Source organism: Salmo salar, chromosome ssa09 (genome assembly GCF_905237065.1).
Source record: "Salmo salar chromosome ssa09, Ssal_v3.1, whole genome shotgun sequence".
NCBI classification, from domain to species: domain Eukaryota; kingdom Metazoa; phylum Chordata; class Actinopteri; order Salmoniformes; family Salmonidae; genus Salmo; species Salmo salar.
The window spans coordinates 158,238,672-158,262,120 of record NC_059450.1 but is presented as its reverse complement, the minus strand read 5'-3'; the positions used below and the strand labels follow the sequence as shown (position 1 = coordinate 158,262,120).

The 23,449-nt window shown below is 48.0% G+C and overlaps 1 protein-coding gene across 2 annotated transcripts in view; it reads right to left on the bottom strand.

The window, feature by feature from the left end:
- Positions 1 to 23,449, bottom strand: part of cdon (cell adhesion associated, oncogene regulated) — a 139,566-nt gene that overhangs the window by 5,476 nt on the left and 110,641 nt on the right. For both annotated transcript variants that reach the window (XM_045724932.1, XM_045724931.1), the window contains exons 12-17: positions 21,686 to 21,867; positions 20,247 to 20,352; positions 15,051 to 15,173; positions 14,490 to 14,681; positions 9,687 to 9,961; positions 9,378 to 9,457 (exon numbers count right to left, since the gene is read on the bottom strand). In XM_045724932.1, the coding sequence (XP_045580888.1) occupies positions 9,378 to 9,457; positions 9,687 to 9,961; positions 14,490 to 14,681; positions 15,051 to 15,173; positions 20,247 to 20,352; positions 21,686 to 21,867 (958 nt within the window). The remainder of the gene's footprint in view (positions 1 to 9,377; positions 9,458 to 9,686; positions 9,962 to 14,489; positions 14,682 to 15,050; positions 15,174 to 20,246; positions 20,353 to 21,685; positions 21,868 to 23,449) is intronic.

The following is a 23,449-nucleotide window of genomic DNA, read 5'->3' as shown; positions in this document are numbered from 1 at the left end:
TCTCTCCTTCTCCTTCCCCCTCTCCCTCTCTCCTTCCCCCTCCCTCCTTCTCCTTCCCCCTCTCTCCTTCCCCCTCTCCCCTTCCCCCTCTCCCTCTCTCCCCTTCCCCCTCTCTCCTTCTCCTTCCCCCTCTCTCCTTCCCCCCTCTCCCCTTCCCCCCTCTCCCTCTCTCTCCTTCCCCCTCTCTCCTTCCCCCTCCCTCCTTCTCCTTCCCCCTCTCCCCTTCCCCCTCTCTCCTTCTCCTTCCCCCTCTCCCTCTCTCCTTCCCCCTCCCTCCTTCTCCTTCCCCCTCTCTCCTTCCCCCTCTCCCCTTCCCCCTCTCCCTCTCCCTCTCTCTCCTTCCCTTTCTCTCCTTCCCCCTCTCTCCTTCCCCCTCTCTCCTTCCCCCTCTCCCCTTCCCCCTCTCCCCTTCCCCCTCTCCCTCTCTCTCCTTCCCTCTCTCTCCTTCCCTCTCTCTCCTTCCCTTTCTCTCCTTCCCCCTTCCCCCTCTCTCCTTCCCCCTCCCTCTCTCTCCTTCTCCCTCTCTCCTTCCCCCTCCCTCCTTCTCCTTCCCCCTCTCCCCTTCCCCTCTCCCCTTCCCCCTCTCTCCTTCCCCCTCCCCCTCTCTCCTTCCCCCTCCCTCTCTCTCCTTCCCCCTCTCTCCTTCCCCCTCTCTCCTTCCCCCCTCCTCTCTCTCCTTCCCCCCTCTCCCCTTCCCCCTCCCTCTCTCTCCTTCCCTCTCTCTCCTTCCCTCTCTCTCCTTCCCTTTCTCTCCTTCCCTCTCTCTCCTTCCCCCTCTCTCCTTCTCCTTCCCCCTCTCCCTCTCTCCTTCCCCCTCCCTCCTTCTCCTTCCCCCTCTCTCCTTCCCTCTCTCTCCTTCCCTTTCTCTCCTTCCCCCTCTCCCCTTCCCCCTTCTCCTTCTCCTTCCCCCTCTCTCCTTCCCCCTCCCTCTCTCTCCTTCCCTCTCTCTCCTTCCCTCTCTCTCCTTCCCTTTCTCTCCTTCCCTCTCTCTCCTTCCCCCTCTCTCCTTCTCCTTCCCCCTCTCCCTCTCTCCTTCCCCCTCCCTCCTTCTCCTTCCCCCTCTCTCCTTCCCTCCTTCTCCTTCCCCCTCTCCCCTTCCCCCTCTCTCCTTCCCTTTCTCTCCTTCCCCCTCTCCCCTTCCCCCTCCCTCCTTCTCCTTCCCCCTCTCTCCTTCCCCCTCTCCCCTTCCCCCTTCTCCTTCTCCTTCCCCCTCTCTCCTTCCCCATCCCTCTCTCTCCTTCCCCCTCTCTCCTTCCCCCTCCCTCTCTCTCCTTCCCCCTCTCTCCTTCCCCCTCCCCCTCTCTCCTTCCCCCTCCCTCTCTCTCCTTCCCTCTCTCTCCTTCCCTTTCTCTCCTTCCCTCTCTCTCCTTCCCCCTCTCTCCTTCTCCTTCCCCCTCTCCCTCTCTCCTTCCCCTTCCCTCTCTCTCCTTCCCCCTCTCTCCTTCCCCCTCTCCCCTTCCCCCTCCCTCTCTCTCCTTCCCTCTCTCTCCTTCCCTTTCTCTCCTTCCCTCTCTCTCCTTCCCCCTCTCCCCTTCCCCCTCTCTCCTCTCTCTGGGTTTCCTCATAATTCCTCCAGTGGCCTTTACTCGAGTGTGGGATAGCTGTGATCACAGGGAAGCAGCAGAGCAGAGGTAAATAAACAACACAGTGCTCATTAACTCTGCTGGCTGGCTGTTACTGGCTGACTGGCTGGCTGTTACTGGCTGGCTGGCTGGTTGGCTGACTGGTTGGATGACTGGCTGGCTGTTACTGGCTGACTGGTTGGATGACTGGTTGGATGACTGGCTGGCTGTTACTAGCTGGCTGTTACTGGCTGGCTGGTTGGCTGACTGGTTGGATGACTGGCTGGCTGTTACTGGCTGACTGGTTGGATGACTGGCTGGCTGTTACTGGCTGGCTGTTACTAGCTGGCTGGTTGGCTGACTGGCTGTTACTGGCTGACTGGTTGGCTGGGTGGCTGGCTGGCTGTTACTGGCTGACTGGTTGGATGACTGGCTGGCTGTTACTGGCTGGCTGTTACTGGCTGGCTGGTTGGCTGACTGGCTGTTACTGGCTGACTGGTTGGCTGGGTGGCTGGCTGGCTGTTACTGGCTGACTGGTTGGCTGACTGGCTGGCTGTTACTGCTGGCTAGCTGGTTGGCTGGGAAGCTGTCTGTTGCTGGCTGGCTGCTATTGGCTGGCTGGATGGATGGCTGTTACTGTCTGGCTGGGTGTTACTGGGTGGCTGGCTGACTGTTACTGGCTGACTGGGTGGCTGGCTGGCTGTTACTGTCTGGCTGGGTGTTACTGTCTGGCTGGGTGTTACTGGGTGGCTGGCTGACTGTTACTGGCTGGCTGACTGGCTGGCTGGCTTCTACTGGCTGGCTGACTGTTACTGGCTGGTGGCTGACTGGCTGTTACTGGCTGGCTGTTACTGGCTGGCTGATACTGGCTGGCTGGCTGACTGGGTGGCTGGCTGTTACTGGCTGACTGGCTGGCTGACTGTTACTGGCTGGCTGTTACTGGCTGGTAGGCTGGGTGGTTGTTAATGGCTGGCTGTTACTGGCTGGCTGGCTGACTGGGTGGCTGGCTGTTACTGGCTGATTGGCTGGCTGACTGTTTCTGGCTGGCTGGCTGACTGGGTGGGTGGCTGGCTGTTACTGGCTGGCAGGCTGGGTGGTTGTTAATGGCTGGCTGTTACTGGCTGGCTGGCTGACTGGGTGGCTGGCTGTTACTGGCTGATTGGCTGGCTGACTGTTTCTGGCTGGCTGGCTGACTGGGTGGGTGGCTGGCTGTTACTGGCTGGCAGGCTGGGTGGTTGTTAATGGCTGGCTGTTACTGGCTGGCTGGCTGACTGGGTGGCTGGCTGTTACTGGCTGATTGGCTGGCTGACTGTTTCTGGCTGGCTGGCTGACTGGGTGGGTGGCTGGCTGTTACTGGCTGGCAGGCTGGGTGGTTGTTAATGGCTGGCTGTTACTGGCTGGCTGGCTGACTGGTTCGCTGGCTGTTTTTTTTGGGGGGGGGTAGATAAACTTTAATATAGCAGGCAGATTGTAGCCTCCATCAATGTAATTGTCTGCATCACTTCCAATCCCCCATATAGTTTTTTGCAAATATGTATACATTTACAGTGCCTTGCAAAAGTATTCACCCACCTTGGCATTTTTCCTATTTTGTTGCATTATAACCTGTAATTGAAATTGATTTTTATTTGTATTTCATGTAATTGACATACACAAAATAGTCCAAATTGGTGAAGTGAAATGAAATAAATAACTTGTTAAAAAAATTATGAAAAGTGGTGCGTGCATATGTATTCACCCCCTTTGCTATGAAGCCCCTAAATAAGATCTGGTGAAACCAATTACCTTCAGAAGTCACATAATTAGTTAAATAAAGTCCACCTGTGTGCAATCTAAGTGTCACATGATCTGTCACAAGATCTCAGTATATATACACATGTTCTGAAAGGCCCCAGAGTCTGCAACACCCCTAAGCAAGCAGCACTATGAAGACCAAGGAGCTCTCCAAACAGGTCAGGGACAAAGTTGTGGAGAAGTACAGATCAGGGTTGGGTTATAAAAGAATATCCAAAACTTTGAACATCCCACGGAGCACCATTAAATCCATTATTAAAAATATGGAAAGAATATGGCACCACAACAAACCTGCCAAGAGAAGGCCGCCCACCAAAACTCACGGACCAGGCAAGAAGGGAATTAATCAGAGAGGCAACAAAGAGACCAAAGATAACCCTGAAGGAGCTGCAAAGCTCCACAGCGGAGATTGGAGTATCTGTTCATAGGACCACTTTAAGCCGTACACTCCACAGAGCTGGGCTTTATGGGAGAGCGGCCAGAAAAAAGACATTGGTTCAAGAAAAAAATAAGCAAACACGCTTTGTGTTTGCCAAAAGGCATGTGGGAAACTCCCCAAACATATGGAAGATGGTACTCTGGTCAGATGAGACTAAAATTCAGCTTTTTGGCCATCAAGGAAAACACTATGGCTGGCGCAAACCCAACACCTCTCATCACCCTGAGAACACCATCCATTTCATCGGCAGGGACTGAGAAACTGGTCAGAATTGAAGGAATGATGGATGGCGTTAATTAAATACAGGGAAATTATTGAGGGAAAACTGTTTCAGTCTTCCAGAGACTTGACAATGGCCCTAAGCATACTGCTAAAGCAACACTCAAGTGGTTTAAGGGGAATCATTTAAATGTCTTGGAATGGCCTATTCTCAATCCAATTGAGAATCTGCGGTACGACTTGCTGTACACCAGCGGAAGCCATCCAACCCATCCAAGATGGAACCCATCTTCAAAGTGGTAGGCATGTTGTGTAAATCAAATTATACAACCCCCCCCCCCCCCCAAAATATATTTTAATTCCAGGTTGTAAGGCAACAAAATAGGAAAAATGGCAAGGGGGGTGAATACTTTCGCAAGCCACTGTATATATACATATTGTTTTTAAATATATATTTCCTTTATTACCCTCTAACCCTACCAACCCCTCCCTAGTTAGAGTCAACTAGTGAACAACAACGCTTAGGCCTGTATTTCCAGCTTATATATACTATATACATTTTATGGGCACAGTCTATTTTACAATAGTTCTATTTTGTTAGTTTTTAATCCTGTCCTTCCTCTACCCTCAACATCTCCCATCAATTTCTTTCACAAAAGTTATGAACCTATGTACAGTGAGGGAAAAAAAGTATTTGATCCCCTGCTGATTTTGTATGTTTGCCCACTGACAAAGTAATGATCAGTCTATAATTTTAATAGTTTATTTGAACAGTGAGAGACAGAATAACAACAAAAAATCCAGAAAAACGCATGTCAGAAATGTTATAAAATGATTTGCATTTTAATGAGGGAAATAAGTATTTGACCCCCTCTCAATCAGAAAGATTTATGGCTCCCAGGTGTCTTTTATACAGGTAACGAACTGAGATACAGGTAACGAGCTGAGATTAGGAGCACACTCTTAAAGGGAGTGTCTTAAAGGGAGTGCTCCTAATCTCAGCTTGTTACCTGTATAAAAGACACCTGTCCACAGAAGCAATCAATCAATCAGATTCCAAACTCTCCACCATGGCCAAGACCAAAGAGCTCTCCAAGGATGTCAGGGACAAGATTGTAGACCTACACAATGCTGGAATGGACTACAAGACCATCGCCAAGCAGCTTGGTGAGAAGGTGACAACAGTTGGTGCGATTATTCGGAAATGGAAGAAACACAAAAGAACTGTCAGTCTCCCTCGGCCTGGGGCTCCATGCAAGATCTCACCTCGTGGAGTTATTTCTGTTAGTTGCATGTGTGACATAACTCCACCAGTCCTATTTATTATATAATTTACAAAGATTAAACATTTTTCAAAAATGTATGTTTTTTTACTCTACTAGTGTATTTGAGTTTTTTTCTGGTGGATTAAATTGAAATTGCAACCAACTTTCTATGGCTTGTTTTAAAAATAGCGATATTTGAGAGATTATTTCCTTTTCAAATAACTGAAAGTGAGAGGTTGTAATCTGAATAAAGGGGAAAAGGCCGTTCTTGAACATGGGGTGAGACATTCTTATTAATTTACTAGAGAACCAGTTTGGATTTAAGTATAACTTTTGTATGACTGTGACTAAAATAGTTAATCAGGGTGATTTTGTTCCACAAATTGACAGGTATTTTCCTTTCCGTGGTAGCAAGATCTTATCTATTTTTGCTAACTTTCTATTCAAATGTATTGTAATGAGATCCTTTCTTTCTTTCAATATATGAATACTGAGTATGTCCACTTTATCACCAGACCATTTTAATGGTAAACTACATGGTAATGTAAAAGTTGAATTGTTTTGTGATCTAATACGTAATATAGTACATTTATCATAATTTGGTTTTCATCCAGAGAGGTTAGAAAAAGTATCTGGATCATCGATGAGGCCGTGGAGGGATTCAAATTGTGGATTTATAGGAAAAGGCCCTTGATTTTATTGGTGGATCTGATTTTAATAGCTAACTTTTCGATGGCCATAATAAATAGATATGCCGATAGGGAACAACCTTGTTTTACTCCTCTTGACAGTTTAAAACTTTCTGAGAAGTAGCCATTATTTACCATTTTTACACATAGGGTTACTATACACATAACCTATTGTATATAAAATTGTTTCAAATTTAAATATTACAGGCATTTATATATAAATTCCAGTCGTACTTTATCAAAAGCCTTTTCAAAGTCAGCTATGAACTCAACTGGGTCACTGGATTTTTCTTCAATAAGTTCCTCCATTTCTTTTTGTTTTTCCTCTAACTTATTCTGAGCCTCTAAGGTACCGTTTTTTATTGCCATCTATCAGTTCTGTTAGACCTTCTATTTCCTTTGTTAATATGGACTCTTTTTTACCTAAATTGCTTTTGTTTTAGAGCTGAGTGCTGAATTGCATGGCCTCTAAAGCCACATTTAAAAGTGTCCCATACAATAAGGGGATCTGCTGTACCTATGGTATGTAGGAAAAATTCAGTTATAAATGATTCTGTCCTAGTTTTAAAAAAAAGTTATCGTACAATAGGCTTTGATTAAATTCCCAATGTCATCACCCTCGTGGAAATTCAGTAAGAGTAATGTATGTGTCAGTTATGTGATGGTCCGACCGCATTCTGTCCCCATCAACACTTTTTAAACTTTTGCTGCCAGTGAGAATTATTTAAGAAAGTAATCAAGACGACTAGCTGGATTGAGCCTCCACCATGTATATCTCACTAGGTCAGGATATTAAACCTCCTCCATGTATATCTCACTAGGTCAGGGTATTAAACCTCCTCCATGTATATCTCACTAGGTCAGGATATTAAACCTCCTCCATGTATATCTCACTAGGTCAGGATATTAAACCTCCTCCATGTATATCTCACTAGGTCAGGATATTAAACCTCCTCCATGTATATCTCACTAGGTCAGGATATTAAACCTCCTCCATGTATATCTCACTAGGTCAGGATATTAAACCTCCTCCATGTATATCTCACTAGGTCAGGGTATTAAACCTCCTCCATGTATATCTCACTAGGTCAGGATATTAAACCTCCTCCATGTATATCTCACTAGGTCAGGATATTAAACCTCCTCCATGTATATCTCACTAGGTCAGGATATTAAACCTCCTCCATGTATATCTCACTAGGTCAGGATATTAAACCTCCTCCATGTATATCTCACTAGGTCAGGATATTAAACCTCCACCATGTATATCTCACTAGGTCAGGATATTAAACCTCCTCCATGTATATCTCACTAGGTCAGGATATTAAACCTCCTCCATGTATATCTCACTAGGTCAGGATATTAAACCTCCACCATGTATATCTCACTAGGTCAGGATATTAAACCTCCTCCATGTATATCTCACTAGGTCAGGATATTAAACCTCCTCCATGTATATCTCACTAGGTCAGGATATTAAACCTCCTCCATGTATATCTCACTAGGTCAGGATATTAAACCTCCTCCATGTATATCTCACTAGGTCAGGATATTAAACCTCCTCCATGTATATCTCACTAGGTCAGGATATTAAACCTCCTCCATGTATATCTCACTAGGTCAGGGTATTAAACCTCCTCCATGTATATCTCACTAGGTCAGGATATTAAACCTCCACCATGTATATCTCACTAGGTCAGGATATTAAACCTCCTCCATGTATATCTCACTAGGTCAGGATATTAAACCTCCTCCATGTATATCTCACTAGGTCAGGGTATTAAACCTCCTCCATGTATATCTCACTAGGTCAGGATATTAAACCTCCTCCATGTATATCTCACTAGGTTGAGGATATTAAACCTCCTCCATGTATATCTCACTAGGTCAGGATATTAAACCTCCTCCATGTATATCTCACTAGGTCAGGATATTAAACCTCCTCCATGTATATCTCACTAGGTCAGGATATTAAACCTCCTCCATGTATATCTCACTAGGTCAGGATATTAAACCTCCTCCATGTATATCTCACTAGGTCAGGGTATTAAGGGTTTTTCTTTATTTTTACTATTTTATACATTGTAGAATAATAGTGAAGACATCAAAACTATGAAAAAACACTTCTGGAATCATGTAGTAACCAAAAAAAGTGTTAAACAAAACAAAATATATTTATATTTGAGATTCTTCAAAGTAGCCACCCTTTGCCTTGATGACAGCTTTGCACACTCTTGGCATTCTCTCAACCAGCTTCATGAGGTAGTCACCTGGAATGCATTTCAATTAACAGGTGTTAAAAGTTAATTTGTGTAATTTCTTTCCTTCTTAATGCGTTTGAGCCAATCAGTTGTGTTGTGGCAAGGTAGGGGTTGGTATACAGAAGATAGCCCTATTTGGTAAAAGACCAGCTCAAATAAGCAAAGAGAAACGACAGTCCATCTTTACTTTAAGACATGAAGGTCAGTCAATCCGGAAAATGTCAAGAACTTTAAAAGTTTATTCAAGTGCCGTTGAAACACCATCAAACACTATAATGAAACTAGCTCTCATGAGGACCACCACAGGAAAGGAAGACCCAGAGTTACCTCTGCTGCCGAGGATAAGTTCATTAGAGTTAACTGCACCTCAGACACATCTCAACATCAACTGTTCAGAGGAAACTGCGTGAATCAGGCCTTCATGGTCGAATTGATGCAAAGAAACCACTACTAAAGGACACCAATAAGAAGAAGAGACTTGTTTGGGCCAAGAAACACGAGCGATGGACATTAGACCGGTGGAAATCTGTCCTTTGGTCTGATGAGTCTAAATGTTTGATTTTTGGTTCTCACTGCCGTGTCTTTGTGAGACGCAGAGTAGGTAAACGGATGATCTCTGCATGTGTGGTTCCAACTATGAAGCATGGAGGAGGAGGTGTGGGGGTGCTTTGCTGGTGAAAATAGTGAAAATTAGTTGAAATAAAGAAAACCCTTGAATGAGTAGGTATTTCCAAACTTTTGACCATGTGTGGGGGAGGTAGGGGAATGGGAGAGGGGAGGGGAAGAGAGGAGAAAGAGGGAGGGAATGGGAGGAAGAGGAGAGGAGAGGAGAAGAGAGGAGAAGAGAGGAGAGGAGAGGAGAAGAGAGGAGAAGAGAGGAGAAGAGAAGAGAGGAGGAGAGAGAGGAGAGGAGAGGAGAGGAGAGGAGAGAGAGGAGAGAAAGAGAAGAGAAGAGAAGAGAAGAGAAGAGAAGAGAAGAGAAGAGAAGAGAAGAGAAGAGAAGAGAAGAGAAGAGAAGAGAAGAGAGGAGAGGAGAGGAGAGGAGAGGAGAGGGAAATGTACTGTACGTAGAGTGTGAATATGTAACAGACTGAAGCACCAGCTAAACAAATAATAACCTAAGAATCTCTGGTCGGTTCTCTCGTTACCTGTTGTTGTTGCAGAAGTTCTGGCAACTCATACAGTCAGACGGGTCAGTCTGGGGCAAGGCTGTGTACACACCTTCACCCTGGAACACACAGAGACAAGAGAGACATGTTGTTCTAACCGTTCTCAATATGGACCTGTCTGTCTGTCTGTCTGTCTGTCTGTCTGTCTGTCTGTCTGTCTGTCTGTCTGTCTGTCTGTCTGTCTGTCTGTCTGTCTGTCTGTCTGTCTGTCTGTCTGTCTGTGACTGTGTATACGTGAGAGAGAGTGCTACCTGTGTGTGTGTGTGTCTGTGTGTCTGCATAACTCACATTGTGGTGGTGGAGAGGGACAGAGTGCTCATACTCCATGGTGCTGTGTGGTAAGGAGGCGTCGTGGCTGTGTGCTGGGTATCCCAGCCCAGCAGAACCATTATGCAGCGCCAGACCGTTAGGCAGCTTGTGGTGCAGGTGGTGGCAGCCCTGGGGTAGACCGCTGTGCCCGTAGCCCCCACCGTTAATCCGGCTGCTACCAGGCAGCGTGGTGTACTCTAGAACATGGCCGTTCATCTCCGCAGGCTGGTAGAGGTAGCCTGGGGGGTCGTACTCTGGAGGGGAGGGAGGGAGGGAGGGAGGGAGGGAGGGAGGGAGGGAGGGAGGGAGGGAGAGGGAGAGGGCGGGAGGGAGAGGGAGAGAGAGAGAGAGAGAGAGAGAGAGAGGGAGGGAGGGAGGGAGGGAGGGAGGGAGGGAGGGAGGGAGGGAGGGAGGGAGGGAGGGAGGGAGGGAGGGAGGGAGGGAGGGGAGGGAGGGAGAGGGAGAGAGGGAGGGATAGGGAGGGAGGGAGAATGAGAGAGAGAGAGAGAGAGGGAGAGAGAGGGAGGGAGAGAGAGGGAGAGAGAGAGGGAGAGAGAGGGAGAGAGAGAGAGGGAGAGAGAGAGAGAGAGAGGGAGGGAGGGAGGGAGGGAGAGAGAGAGAGAGCGAGAGAGAGGGAGGGAGGGAGAGAGGAGGGAGGGAGGGAGGGAGGGAGGGAGGGAGGGAGGGAGGGAGAGAGAGGGAGAGGGAGGGAGAGAGAGGGAGGGAGGGAGGGAGGGAGGGAGGGAGGGAGGAGGGAGGGAGGGAGGGAGGGAGGGAGGGAGAGGGAGGGAGGGAGGGAGGGAGGGAGATAGAGAGAGAGAGAGAGAGAGAGAGAGCGAGAGAGAGAGAGGGAGGGAGGGAGGGAGGGAGGGAGGGAGGGAGGGAGGGAGGGAGAGAGAGAGAGAGAGAGAGAGAGAGAGGGAGGGAGAGAGAGAGAGAGGGAGGGAGGAGGGAGAGAGGGAGGGAGGGAGGGAGGGAGGGAGGGAGGGAGAGAGCAGACACAGACAAAGAGTGAAAGAAAAGGGAAAAGACGGTTAGAGAAAGTAATAAAGCCTCGAGGCAACAGCTCCTACTAGCTGCCAGAAGCTGCCACCATATTGGCCAGCAGGTGGTAATAATATCACGGCCATATGCAGGAGAGGAAATAGCAGTGAATATATCAATGACTTTAAATTCAACCTCAATTTCACCCCTGGACATATGGTTGTTGTCCTGCCAGTCTCTTGGGTTGTCAGTGTTAATACGCCCATCAGGTCACTGTGGTCAGTTACTCTGTCTGTCTGTCTGTCTGTCTATTCTGTCTGTCTGTCTGTCTGTCTGTCTGTCTGTCTGTCTGTCTGTCTGTCTGTCTGTCTGTCTGTCTGTCTGTCTGTCTGTCTGTCTGTCTGTCTCCCAGCAAACCAGAAACATTCCAAGAACATAAATTAGTAAGGGGTTAGGGTCTAGGGGTTAGGGTCTAGGGGTTAGGGTCTAGGGGTTAGGGTCTAGTGGTTAGGGTCTAGGGGTTAGGGTCTAGTGGTTAGGGTCTAGGGGTTAGGGTCTAGGAGTTAGGGTCTAGGGGTTAGGGTCTAGTGGTTAGGGTCTAGGGGTTAGGGTCTAGGGGTTAGGGTCTAGTGGTTAGGGTTTAGGGGTTAGGGTCTAGGGGTTAGGGTCTAGGGGTTAGGGTCTAGGGGTTACGGTCTAGGGGTTAGGGTCTAGGGGTTAGGGTCTAGGGGTTAGGGTCTAGGGGTTAGGGTACAGGGGTTAGGGTCTAGGGGTTAGGGTCTAGGGGTTAGGGTCTAGGGGTTACGGTCTAGGGGTTAGGGTCTAGGGGTTAGGGTCTAGGGGTTAGGGTCTAGGGGTTAGGGTACAGGGGTTAGGGTCTAGGGGTTAGGGTCTAGGGGTTAGGGTCTAGGGGTTAGGGTCTAGGGGTTAGGGTCTAGGGTACAGGGGTTTTGGTCTAGGGTACAGGGGTTAGGGTCTAGGGTACAGGGGTTAGGGTACAGGGGTTAGGGTCTAGGGGTTAGGGTCTAGGGTACAGGGGTTAGGGTCTAGGGTACAGGGGTTAGGGTACAGGGGTTAGGGTCTAGGGGTTAGGGTCTAGGGGTTAGGGTCTAGGGGTTAGGGTCTAGGGTACAGGGGTTAGGGTCTAGGGGTTAGGGTACAGGGGTTAGGGTCTAGGGGTTAGGGTCTAGGGTACAGGGGTAGGGTCTAGGGTACAGGGGTTAGGGTCTAGGGGTTAGGGTCTAGGGGTTAGGGTCTAGGGTACAGGGGTTAGGGTACAGGGGTTAGGGTCTAGGGGTTAGGGTCTAGGGGTTAGGGTCTAGGGGTTAGGGTCTAGGGGTTAGGGTCTAGGGTACAGGGGTAGGGTCTAGGGTACAGGGGTTAGGGTCTAGGGGTTAGGGTCTAGGGGTTAGGGTCTAGGGTACAGGGGTTAGGGTCTAGGGTACAGGGGTTAGGGTACAGGGGTTAGGGTCTAGGGGTTAGGGTCTAGGGTACAGGGGTTAGGGTCTAGGGTACAGGGGTTAGGGTACAGGGGTTAGGGTCTAGGGTACAGGGGTTAGGGTCTAGGGTACAGGGGTTAGGGTCTAGGGTACAGGGGTTAGCGTACAGGGGTTAGGGTCTAGGGGTTAGGGTCTAGGGTACAGGGGTTAGGGTACAGGGGTTAGGGTCTAGGGGTTAGGGTCTAGGGGTTAGGGTCTAGGGTACAGGGGTTAGGGTCTAGGGGTTAGGGTCTAGTGGTTAGGGTCTAGGGGTTAGGGTCTAGGGGTTAGGGTCTAGGGGTTAGGGTACAGGGGTTAGGGTCTAGGGTACAGGGGTTAGGTTACAGGGGTTAGGGTCTAGGGGTTAGGGTCTAGGGTTAGGGTCTAGGGTACAGGGGTTAGGGTCTAGGGGTTAGGGTCTAGGGGTTAGGGTACAGGGGTTAGGGTCTAGGGGTTAGGGTCTAGGGGTTAGGGTCTAGGGTACAGGGGTTAGGGTCTAGGGGTTAGGGTCTAGAGTACAGGGGTTAGGGTACAGGGGTTAGGGTCTAGGGTACAGGGGTTAGGGTCTAGGGGTTAGGGTCTAGGGTACAGGGGTTAGGGTACAGGGGTTAGGGTCTAGGGGTTAGGGTCTAGGGGTTAGGGTCTAGGGGTTAGGGTCTAGGGTACAGGGGTTAGGGTCTAGGGGTTAGGGTCTAGGGTACAGGGGTTAGGGTCTAGGGGTTAGGGTCTAGGGGTTAGGGTCTAGGGGTTAGGGTCTAGGGTACAGGGGTTAGGGTCTAGGGGTTAGGGTCTAGGGTACAGGGGTTAGGGTACAGGGGTTAGGGTCTAGGGGTTAGGGTCTAGGGGTTAGGGTCTAGGGGTTAGGGTCTAGGGTACAGGGGTTAGGGTACAGGGGTTAGGGTACAGGGGTTAGGGTCTAGGGGTTAGGGTCTAGGGGTTAGGATCTAGGGGTTAGGGTCTAGGGGTTAGGGTCTAGGGTACAGGGGTTAGGGTCTAGGGGTTAGGGTCTAGGGTACAGGGGTTAGGGTCTAGGTGTTAGGGTCTAGGGGTTAGGGTCTAGGGTACAGGGGTTAGGGTCTAGGGTACAGGGGTTAGGGTCTAGGGTACAGGGGTTAGGGTCTAGGGGTTAGGGTCTAGGGTACAGGGGTTAGGGTCTAGGGGTTAGGGTCTAGGGTACAGGGGTTAGGGTCTAGGTGTTAGGGTACAGGGGTTAGGGTCTAGGGTACAGGGGTTAGGGTCTAGGTGTTAGGGTACAGGGGTTAGGGTCTAGGTGTTAGGGTACAGGGGTTAGGGTACAGGGGTTAGGGTACAGGGGTTAGGGTCTAGGGGTTAGGGTCTAGGGTACAGGAGTTAGGGTCTAGGTGTTAGGGTACAGGGGTTAGGGTCTAGGGGTTAGGGTCTAGGGTACAGGGGTTAGGGTACAGGGGTTAGGGTCTAGGGTACAGGGGTTAGGGTCTAGGTGTTAGGGTACAGGGGTTAGGGTCTAGGTGTTAGGGTACAGGGGTTAGGGTACAGGGGTTAGGGTACAGGGGTTAGGGTCTAGGGGTTAGGGTCTAGGGTACAGGAGTTAGGGTCTAGGTGTTAGGGTACAGGGGTTAGGGTCTAGGGTTAGGGTCTAGGGTACAGGGGTTAGGGTACAGGGGTTAGGGTCTAGGGTACAGGGGTTAGGGTGCAGGGGTTAGGGTCTAGGGGTTAGGGTCTAGGGTACAGGGGTTAGGGTCTAGGTGTTAGGGTACAGGGGTTAGGGTCTAGGGGTTAGGGTACAGGGGTTAGGGTCTAGGGGTTAGGGTCTAGGGTACAGGGGTTAGGGTCTAGGTGTTAGGGTACAGGGGTTAGGGTCTAGGGTACAGGGGTTAGGGTCTAGGTGTTAGGGTACAGGGGTTAGGGTCTAGGGTACAGGGGTTAGGGTCTAGGTGTTAGGGTACAGGGGTTAGGGTACAGGGGTTAGGGTCTAGGGTACAGGGTCTAGGGTACAGGGGTTAGGGTCTAGGTGTTAGGGTCTAGGGTACGGGGTTAGGGTCTAGGGGTTAGGGTCTAGGGTACAGGGGTTAGGGTCTAGGTGTTAGGGTGCAGGGGTTAGGGTCTAGGTGTTAGGGTACAGGGGTTAGGGTCTAGGGTACAGGGGTTAGGGTCTAGGTGTTAGGGTACAGGGGTTAGGGTACAGGGGTTAGGGTCTAGGGTACAGGGGTTAGGGTCTAGGTGTTAGGGTACAGGGGTTAGGGTCTAGGGGTTAGGGTACAGGGGTTAGGGTCTAGGTGTTAGGGTATAGGGGTTAGGGTACAGGGGTTAGGGTCTAGGGTACAGGGGTTAGGCTTCTCACTGTGCATGTTATTCTGCTGCCGGTTCCTCCACAGACACATGGTGATGAAGACGAGTAGGATGAGGACCATGACCCCTAGAACACAGCCTACGATCAGGTACAGCAGGCCCCCGGGCGGGGTGGGAGTGTCTGGGGGGTAGGGACCCGGTGGGGTGATGGGGTGCTGGCTGGGGACCCCTGGGGGCTGCCGCGCTGTGTGGGTTGGAGGAGGGGAACGAGGCATTTAGGTTACTGATCCCTCACTCAATGATCTTCTCTCAACTAGTACTAGTAAACAGTATATTAAACTATATAATGTTACATTGTGTCCTATAAAACACTCATATCGTTACATTGTGTTATATAGTATATGTGTAGTACCTGTAGTAACCACTATGACAGACAACATTATAGTTATGACCCTGGACCATAGTCCTGACTGACAATAAACTACATCACCTCTCCCAGCTCTGGTGTGTGTGTGTGTGTGTGTGTGTGTGTGTGTGTGTGTGTGTGTGTGTGTGTGTGTGTGTGTGTGTGTGTGTGTGTGTGTGTGTGTGTGTGTGTATAGTCCAGTTCTACCTTTGGTCTCACAGATCATAACGTTGCTGTATTCACTCTCTCCCCCGTCGTTGAAACACTGCATCTTAATGTCATAGGATGTCTCTGGCTGCAGCTGACCTATCAGGTGCCACTGTTTCAGACCTGGGGGAGAAAGAGACAGAGAGAGAGAGAGAGAGAGAGAGAGAGAGAGACAGACAGAGAGAGAGAGAGACAGAGAGAGAGAGAGACAGAGAGAGAGAGAGAGAGAGAGAGAGAGACAGAGAGAGAGAGAGAGAGAGAGAGAGAGAGAGAGACAGAGAGAGAGAGAGACAGAGAGAGAGAGAGAGAGAGAGAGAGAGAGAGAGAGAGAGAGAGAGAGAGACAGAGAGAGAGAGACAGAGACAGAGACAGAGAGAGAGAGAGAGAGAGAGAGAGAGAGAGAGAGAGAGAGAGAGAGAGAGAGAGAGAGAGAGAGAGAGAGAGAGAGAGAGAGAGAGAGAGAGAGAGAGAGAGAGAGACAGAGACAGAGACAGAGAGAGAGAGAGAGAGAGAGAGAGAGAGAGACAGAGAGAGAGAGAGAGAGACAGAGAGAGAGAGAGAGAGACAGAGAGAGAGAGAGAGAGAGAGAGAGAGAGAGAGAGAGAGAGAGAGAGAGACAGAGAGAGAGAGAGACAGAGAGAGAGAGAGAGAGACAGAGAGAGAGAGACAGAGAGAGACAGAGAGAGAGAGAGAGAGAGACAGAGAGAGAGAGAGACAGAGAGAGAGAGAGAGAGAGAGAGAGAGAGACAGAGACAGAGAGAGAGAGAGAGAGAGAGAGAGAGAGAGAGAGAGAGACAGAGACAGAGAGAGAGAGAGAGAGAGAGACAGAGACAGAGAGAGAGAGAGAGAGAGAGAGAGAGAGAGAGAGAGAGAGAGAGAGAGAGAGAGAGAGAGAGAGAGAGAGAGAGAGAGAGAGAGAGAGAGAGAGAGAGAGAGAGAGAGAGGGAGAGAGAGAGAGATGTTTGTTTCCTCTGAATGTTTGTGTTGATTCCACTGAACACAATCAATATTGTCTCTCTCTCTCTCTCTCTCTCTCTCTCTCTCTCTCTCTCTCTCTCTCTCTCTGTCTCTGTCTCTCTCTCTCTCTCTCTCTCTCTCTCTCTGTCTCTGTCTCTGTCTCTCTCTCTCTGTCTCTCTCTCTCTCGTCTCTGTCTCTCTCTCTCTCTCTCTCTCTCTCTCTCTCTGTCTCTGTCTCTCTCTCTCTCGTCTCTCTCTCTCTGTCTCTGTCTCTCTCTCTCTCTCTCTCTCTGTCTCTGTCTCTGTCTCTCTCTCTCTCTGTCTCTCTCTCTCTCTGTCTCTCTCTGTCTCTCTCTCTCTCTCTCTCTCTCTCTCTTTCTCTCTCTCACTCTCTCTCAATTCAATTTCATGGGAAACGTGTTAACATTGCCAAAGCAAGTGAAATAGATAATAAAAATGAACAGTCATCATTACACTCACAGAAGTTCCAAAATAATAAAGACATTTCACATTTCATATTATGTCTATATACAGTGTTGTAACGATGTGCAAATAGTTAAAGTACAAAAGGTTAAATAAATAAACATAAATATGGGTTGTATTTACAATGGTGTTTGTTCTTCACTGGTTGACCTTTTCTTGTGGCAACAGGTCACACATCTTACTGCTGTGATGGAACACTGTGGTATTTCACCCAGTAGATATGGGAGTTTATCAAAATTGGGTTTGTTTTCAAATTCTCTGTGGGTCTGAGGGAAATATGTGTCTCTAATATAGACATACATTTGTCAGGAAGTGCAGCTCAGTTTCCACCTCATTTTGTGGGCAGTGTGCACATTTATTTGTATTACATTTTTCTTTAACCTTTATTTAACTAGGCAAGCCAGTTAAGAACAAATTCTTATTTACAATGACGGCCTACCGAAAGGCAAAAGGCCTCCTGCGGTGGATGGGGGATTAAAAATACAAAATACAAAAAAAAATATATATATATAGGACAAAACACACATTATGACAAGAGAGACAACACAACACTACATAAATAGTTGCAAGATCGAATCCCCCGAGCTGACAAGGTAAAACTCTGTCGTTCTGCCCACTGTTCCTAGGCCGTCATTGAAAAATAAGAATTTGTTCTTAACTGACTTGCCTAGTTAAATAAAGGTAAAATAGGTAGGTAAAATACAATAAATAGAGGAGACCTAAGACAACAATGGGAACATAGTCAGTCTTCTCTTGAGAGCCAGGTCTGCCTTTCTCTACAGCAAGGCTACGCTCACTGAGTCTGTACATAGTCAAAGCTTTTCACTTCATTTTGTGTCAGTCCCAGTAGGTCAGGTATTCTGCCACTGTGTACTCTCTGTTGAGGGCTTTCTCCCATGAGGAAGCACACCAGTTGCTTTACTCCAGACAACCTCTTTATATGACAGCTGACTGTTAGTTCTGGCCCTGCTCCAGCATTAGCCCCCATCCCCCATCCCCATACACACACACCCTAGTGCCCTGTAATCAGAGAAGGGACAACTGTCTGTTCCAGGGAAATGCAACGTTTCATTTCTAGTAACTGAGGCCTACAACTGAATGCTGAGAATGTGTAGCGTTAGACTACAGGATTACTAAAACTAGCTGTGTGTATAAGCGCAGTATATGAAGTTAATCCTGTGTAATGGAAGTCTTCTGACTAGCTTGGAAAGACGGTACCGTGCAGTATCGAAGAGCCCTCACCGCTGCTCTATCATCCTATTTTTCCAACTTAATTGAGGAGAATAAGAACAATCCAAATGTGTTTTTGATACTGTCGCAAAGCTAACTAAAAAGCAGCCTTCCCCAAGAGAGGATGGCTTTCACTTCAGCAGTGATAAATTTATGAACTTCTTTGAGGAAAAGATCATGATCATTAGAAAGCAAATTACAGACTCCTCTTTAAATCTGGGTATTCCTCCAAAGCTCCATTGTCCTGAGTCTACACAACTCTGCCAGGACCTAGGATCAAGGGAGATACTAAAGTGTTTTAGTACTATATCTCTTGACACATTGATGAAAATAATCATGGCCTCTAAACCTTCAAGCTGCATACTGGACCCTATTCCAACTAAACTACTGAAAGAGCTGCTTCCTGTGCTTGGCCCTCCTATGTTGAACATAATAAATGGCTCTCTATCCACCGGATGTGTACCAAACTCACTAAAAGTGGCAGTAATAAAGCCTCTCTTAGAAAAAGCCAAACCTTGACCCAGAAAATATAAAAAGCTATCGGCCAATATCGAATCTCTCATTCCTCTCAACATTTTTTTTTAAAAGCTGTTGAAGGACCTCTCTTTTGACAAACATATCAAGACTGTTTCAAGGACAGCTTTTTCCATCTACGTAACATTGCAAAAATCAAACTTTCTGTCCAAAAATGATGCAGAAAAATTAATCCATGCTTTTGTCACTTCTAGGTTGGACTACTGCAATGCTCTACTTTCCGGCTATCCGGATAAAGCACTAACCAAACTTCAGTTAGTGCTAAACACGGCTGCTAGAATCCTGACTAGAACCATTTTTTTAAAATCATATTATTCCAGTGCTAGCCTCTCTACAATGGCTTCCTGTTAAGGCAAGGGCTGATTTCAAGGTTTACTGCTAACCTACAAAGCATTACATGGGCTTGCTCCTACCTATCTTTCTGTTTTGGTCCTGCCGTACATACCTACACGTACGCTACAGTCACAAGACGCAGGCCTCCTTACTGTCCCTAGAATTTCTAAGCAAACGGCTGGAGGTAGGGCTTTCTCCTATAGAGCTCCATTTTTATGGAATGGTCTGCCTACCAATGTGAGAGACGCAGACTCAGTCTCAACCTTTAAGTCTTTACTGAAGACTTATCTCTTCAGTAGGTCCTATGATTAAGTATAGTCTGGCCCAGGAGTGTGAAGGTGAACGGAAAGGGTGGAGCAACGAACCGCCCTTGCTGTCTCTGCCTTGCCGGTTCCCCTCTTTCCACTGGGATTCTCTGCCTCTACCCCTATTACAGGGGCTGAGTCACTGGCCTACTGGTGTTCTTCCATGCCGTCCCTGGGAGGGGTGCATCACTTGAGTGGGTTGAGTCACTGACGTGATCTTCCTGTCTGGGTTGGCGCCCCCCCCTTCGGTTGTGCCGTGGCAGAGATCTTTGTTGGCTATACTCGGCCTTGTCTCAGGATGGTAAGTTGGTGGTTGAAGATATCCCTCTAGTGGTGTGGGGGCTGTGCTTTGGCAAAGTGGGTGGGGTTATATCCTGCCTGTTTGGCCTTGTCCGGGGGTATCATCGGATGGGGCCACAGTGTCTCCTGACCCCTCCTGTCTCAGCCTCCAGTAATTATGCTGCAATAGGGTCATTCTGTTATATCTGGAGTATTTCTCCTGTCTTATCCGGTGTCCTGTGTGAATTTAAGTATGCTCTCTCTAATTCTCTCTCTCTCCATCACTCTCTTTCTCTCTTTCTTTCTTTCTCTCGGAGGACCTGAGCCATAGGACCATGCCTCAGGACTACCTGGCCTGATGACTCCTTGCTGTCCCCAGTCCACCTGGCCGTGCTGCTGCTCCAGTTTCAACTGTTCTGCCTGCGGCTATGGAACCCTGACCTGTTCACCGGACGTGCTACCTGTCCCAGACCTGCTGTTTTCGACTGTGTAATACCTGAGTACATGGTTACTAAGATAAACTACTATATATATATATACACACACAACTTGTCCCGCCCCCTCTCCTCCCCCCTCTCTTCCTCCCCCTCCCCCCTTTACCTCTCCTTCCTCCCTCCCTCCCACCCTCTCCTTCCCTCTCTTCCCCCCTCCCCCCTTTACCTCTCCTTCCTCCCTCCCTCCCACCCTCTCCTTCCCTCTCTTCCCCCCTCCCCCCTTCCCTCCCTCCCTCCTACCCTCTCCTCCCCTCTCTTCCTCCCCCTCCCCCCCTTTACCTCTCCTTCCTCCCTCCCTCCCTCTCTCGGACCGTACTCAGATTTCAGTTCAGGGCCATTAGCACTCAGACATTTATTAAAAACACATTTCACACACACACACAAACACAGACAGGCACACACACACACACACACACACACACAAACACAGACAGGCACACACACACACACATACACACACACACACACACACACACACACACACACACACACACACACACACACACACACACACACACACACACACACACACACACACACACACACACACACACACACACACATACACACAGTAAACTCACCTTCAACCACGTCCCGTTTGTAATCACTGTCGTTGTCACTGTCAGTAGGTCTGTAGTAGATATAGAACCCTTGGATGGGTGTGTTGTTGTTACTAGAAGGGGTGTACTGGAGGAACAGAATCAGAGTTAGATCACAGCATCTCAGCATTCATAACAACTGCCTGGTTGACAATGTAAACATTGAAGAGTAAAAACTCCTCTAGAAAAAGGGAAGGGGTGAACCCTCACACTAACCGACCCGTTCATCAATATGACTGTTCTAATAGTTCTAATCGTCTTCTCTCAGAACACAACAGAGTTCTAATCGTCTTCTCAGAACACAACAAGAGTTCTATTCGTCTTCTCAGAACACAACAAGAGTTCTAATCGTCTTCTCAGAACACAACAGAGTTCTAATCGTCTTCTCTCAGAACACAACAGAGTTCTAATCGTCTTCTCAGAACACAACAGAGTTCTAATCGTCTTCTCTCGGAACATAACAGAGTTCTATTCGTCTTCTCAGAACACAACAAGAGTTCTAATCGTCTTCTCAGAACACAACAGAGTTCTATTCGTCTTCTCAGAACACAACAGAGTTCTAATCGTCTTCTCAGAACACAACAGAGTTCTATTCGTCTTTTCAGAACACAGAGTTCTAATCGTCTTCTCAGAACACAACAGAGTTCTATTCGTCTTCTCAGAACACAACAGAGTTCTAACCGTCTTCTCAGAACACAACAGAGTTCTAACCGTCTTCTCAGAACACAACAGAGTTCTATTCATCTTCTCAGAACACAACAAGAGTTCTAATCGTCTTCTCAGAACACAACAAGAGTTCTAATCGTCTTCTCAGAACACAACAGAGTTCTATTCGTCTTCTCAGAATACAACAAGAGTTCTATTCGCCTTCTCAGAACACAACAGAGTTCTATTCGTCTTCTCAGAACACAACAGAGTTCTAATCATCTTCTCAGAACACAACAGAGTTCTAATCGTCTTCTCAGAACACAACAGAGTTCTATTCGTCTTCTCAGAACACAACAGAGTTCTAATCATCTTCTCAGAACACAACAGAGTTCTAATCGTCTTCTCAGAACACAACAGAGTTCTAATCATCTTCTCAGAACACAACAGAGTTCTATTCGTCTTCTCAGAACACAACAGAGTTCTAATCGTCTTCTCAGAACACAACAGAGTTCTATTCGCCTTCTCAGAACACAACAGAGTTCTAATCATCTTCTCAGCCCAACAGGACCATTACAGGCCTGATTCAATCTCCTCTCTCAGCCCCATGCAACACACACACACACACACACACACACACACACACACACACACACACACACACACACACACACACACACACACACACACACACACACACACACACACACACACACACACACACACACACACACACACACACACACTCTCTCTGGGTGGTGGAATGCAGTACTGACTGTCCAGCGTAGCATGATCTGAGTGTCGCTGACGGCATCTGTAGAGGAGATGTGTGGTCCGGCCACCGGGCGGTCCGAGAAGCGTGGGCTCGCTGCTGACACCTGGTACGGCCTAGAGGTGGCGCTGTGGGGACTGTCACCATTCTGGTTCATAGCTAGAACACGGAATTTATAGGTGGAGCCTGCAGACAGAGGAGCACATGGAAGGAATGAAACAACATGGAGAGTACCCTAAACCTAACCCCTAACCCTAATCCTAACCCTAATCCTAACCCCTAACCCTAATCCTAACACCTAACCCTAAACCTAACCCCTAACCCTAATCTTAACCCTAATCCTAACCCCTAACCCTAATCCCTAACCCTAACCCTAACCCTAATCCTAACACCTAACCCTAAACCTAACCCCTAACCCTAATCCTAACCCCTAACCCTAACCCCTAACCCTAACCCTAATCCTAACACCTAACCCTAATCCTAACACCTAACCCTAACCCTAACCCCAACCCCTAACCCTAACCCTAATCCCTAACCCTAACCCCTAATCCTAACCCCTAATCCTAACCCCTAATCCTAACCCTAACCCTAATCCTAACCCTAACCCCTAACCCTAACCCTAACCCCTAATCCTAACCCGGACAGGAGGCAAACAGCCGCCACACATCTCTGAAGAGAGCCTGTACACTCAGAAATAAGGGGACGGTATTGTTTCCAAATACAACATACACATCATGTACCTTCACAGGTACACATCATGTGCCTTCACAGGTACACATCATGATGTCACATGGTCTGTCCTTTTCGGGTACATGTGCAGATAAATAATGATTCATTTTTGGACTCCATGCTTGAATATAAAGGTACAATCAATCATCACACTCTCACTCTCAAAAAAAGGGTCCACAATTTGAAGGTACACTTCTCTTTCCCAGGGTACAAACCTTCTGCTTCCCAGGGTACAAACCTTCTGCTTCCCAGGGTACAAACCTTCTGCTTCCCAGGGTACAAACCTTCTGCTTCCCAGGGTACAAACCTTCTCTTTCCCAGGGTACAAACCATCTGCTTCCCAGGGTACAAACCTTCTGCTTCCCAGGGTACAAACCTTCTGCTTCCCAGGGTACAAACCTTCTGCTTCCCAGGGTACAAACCTTCTGCTTCCCAGGGTACAAACCTTCTGCTTCCCAGGGTACAAACCTTCTGCTTCCCAGGGTACAAACCATCTGCTTCCCAGGGTACAAACCTTCTGCTTCCCAGAGTACAAACCTTCTGCTTCCCAGGGTACAAACCATCTGCTTCCCAGGGTACAAACGTATTTTGTGTACCCTCAATACCCACCATAACGTACAATGATACATTTTTTTGCCACCTAAAAGATGTAACGTCTTTTTTTCAGGGGTGGAACCCTAAAATGCCAAAGTTGTACCGTAATCATCATCACCATCATCTTATTTCCCAGCATGCTCGACTGCAGGCAGATGTTTTAAGATTGTTTTAATATCTCTGCTTATGTCTTGATTGATTACATTGATTGATTGATTAATTAATCTTATACTACAGAAAAATAAAATAACATTTTTTCTCAACTAAACCAATCAGTTCGTTTTTTTATTTTAATTTTTTATTTTGCACCGTTACTGAAATGGTTGTTCTAATTGAAATGGGTTCGGTCGTCGCCTCCCTAAGTAATTAACACTGAGAGTCATTCTGAATGCAGTTTCTGTGTGAATACAAATTCCACCTGCTGGATATCCTAACTCTGGGCTGG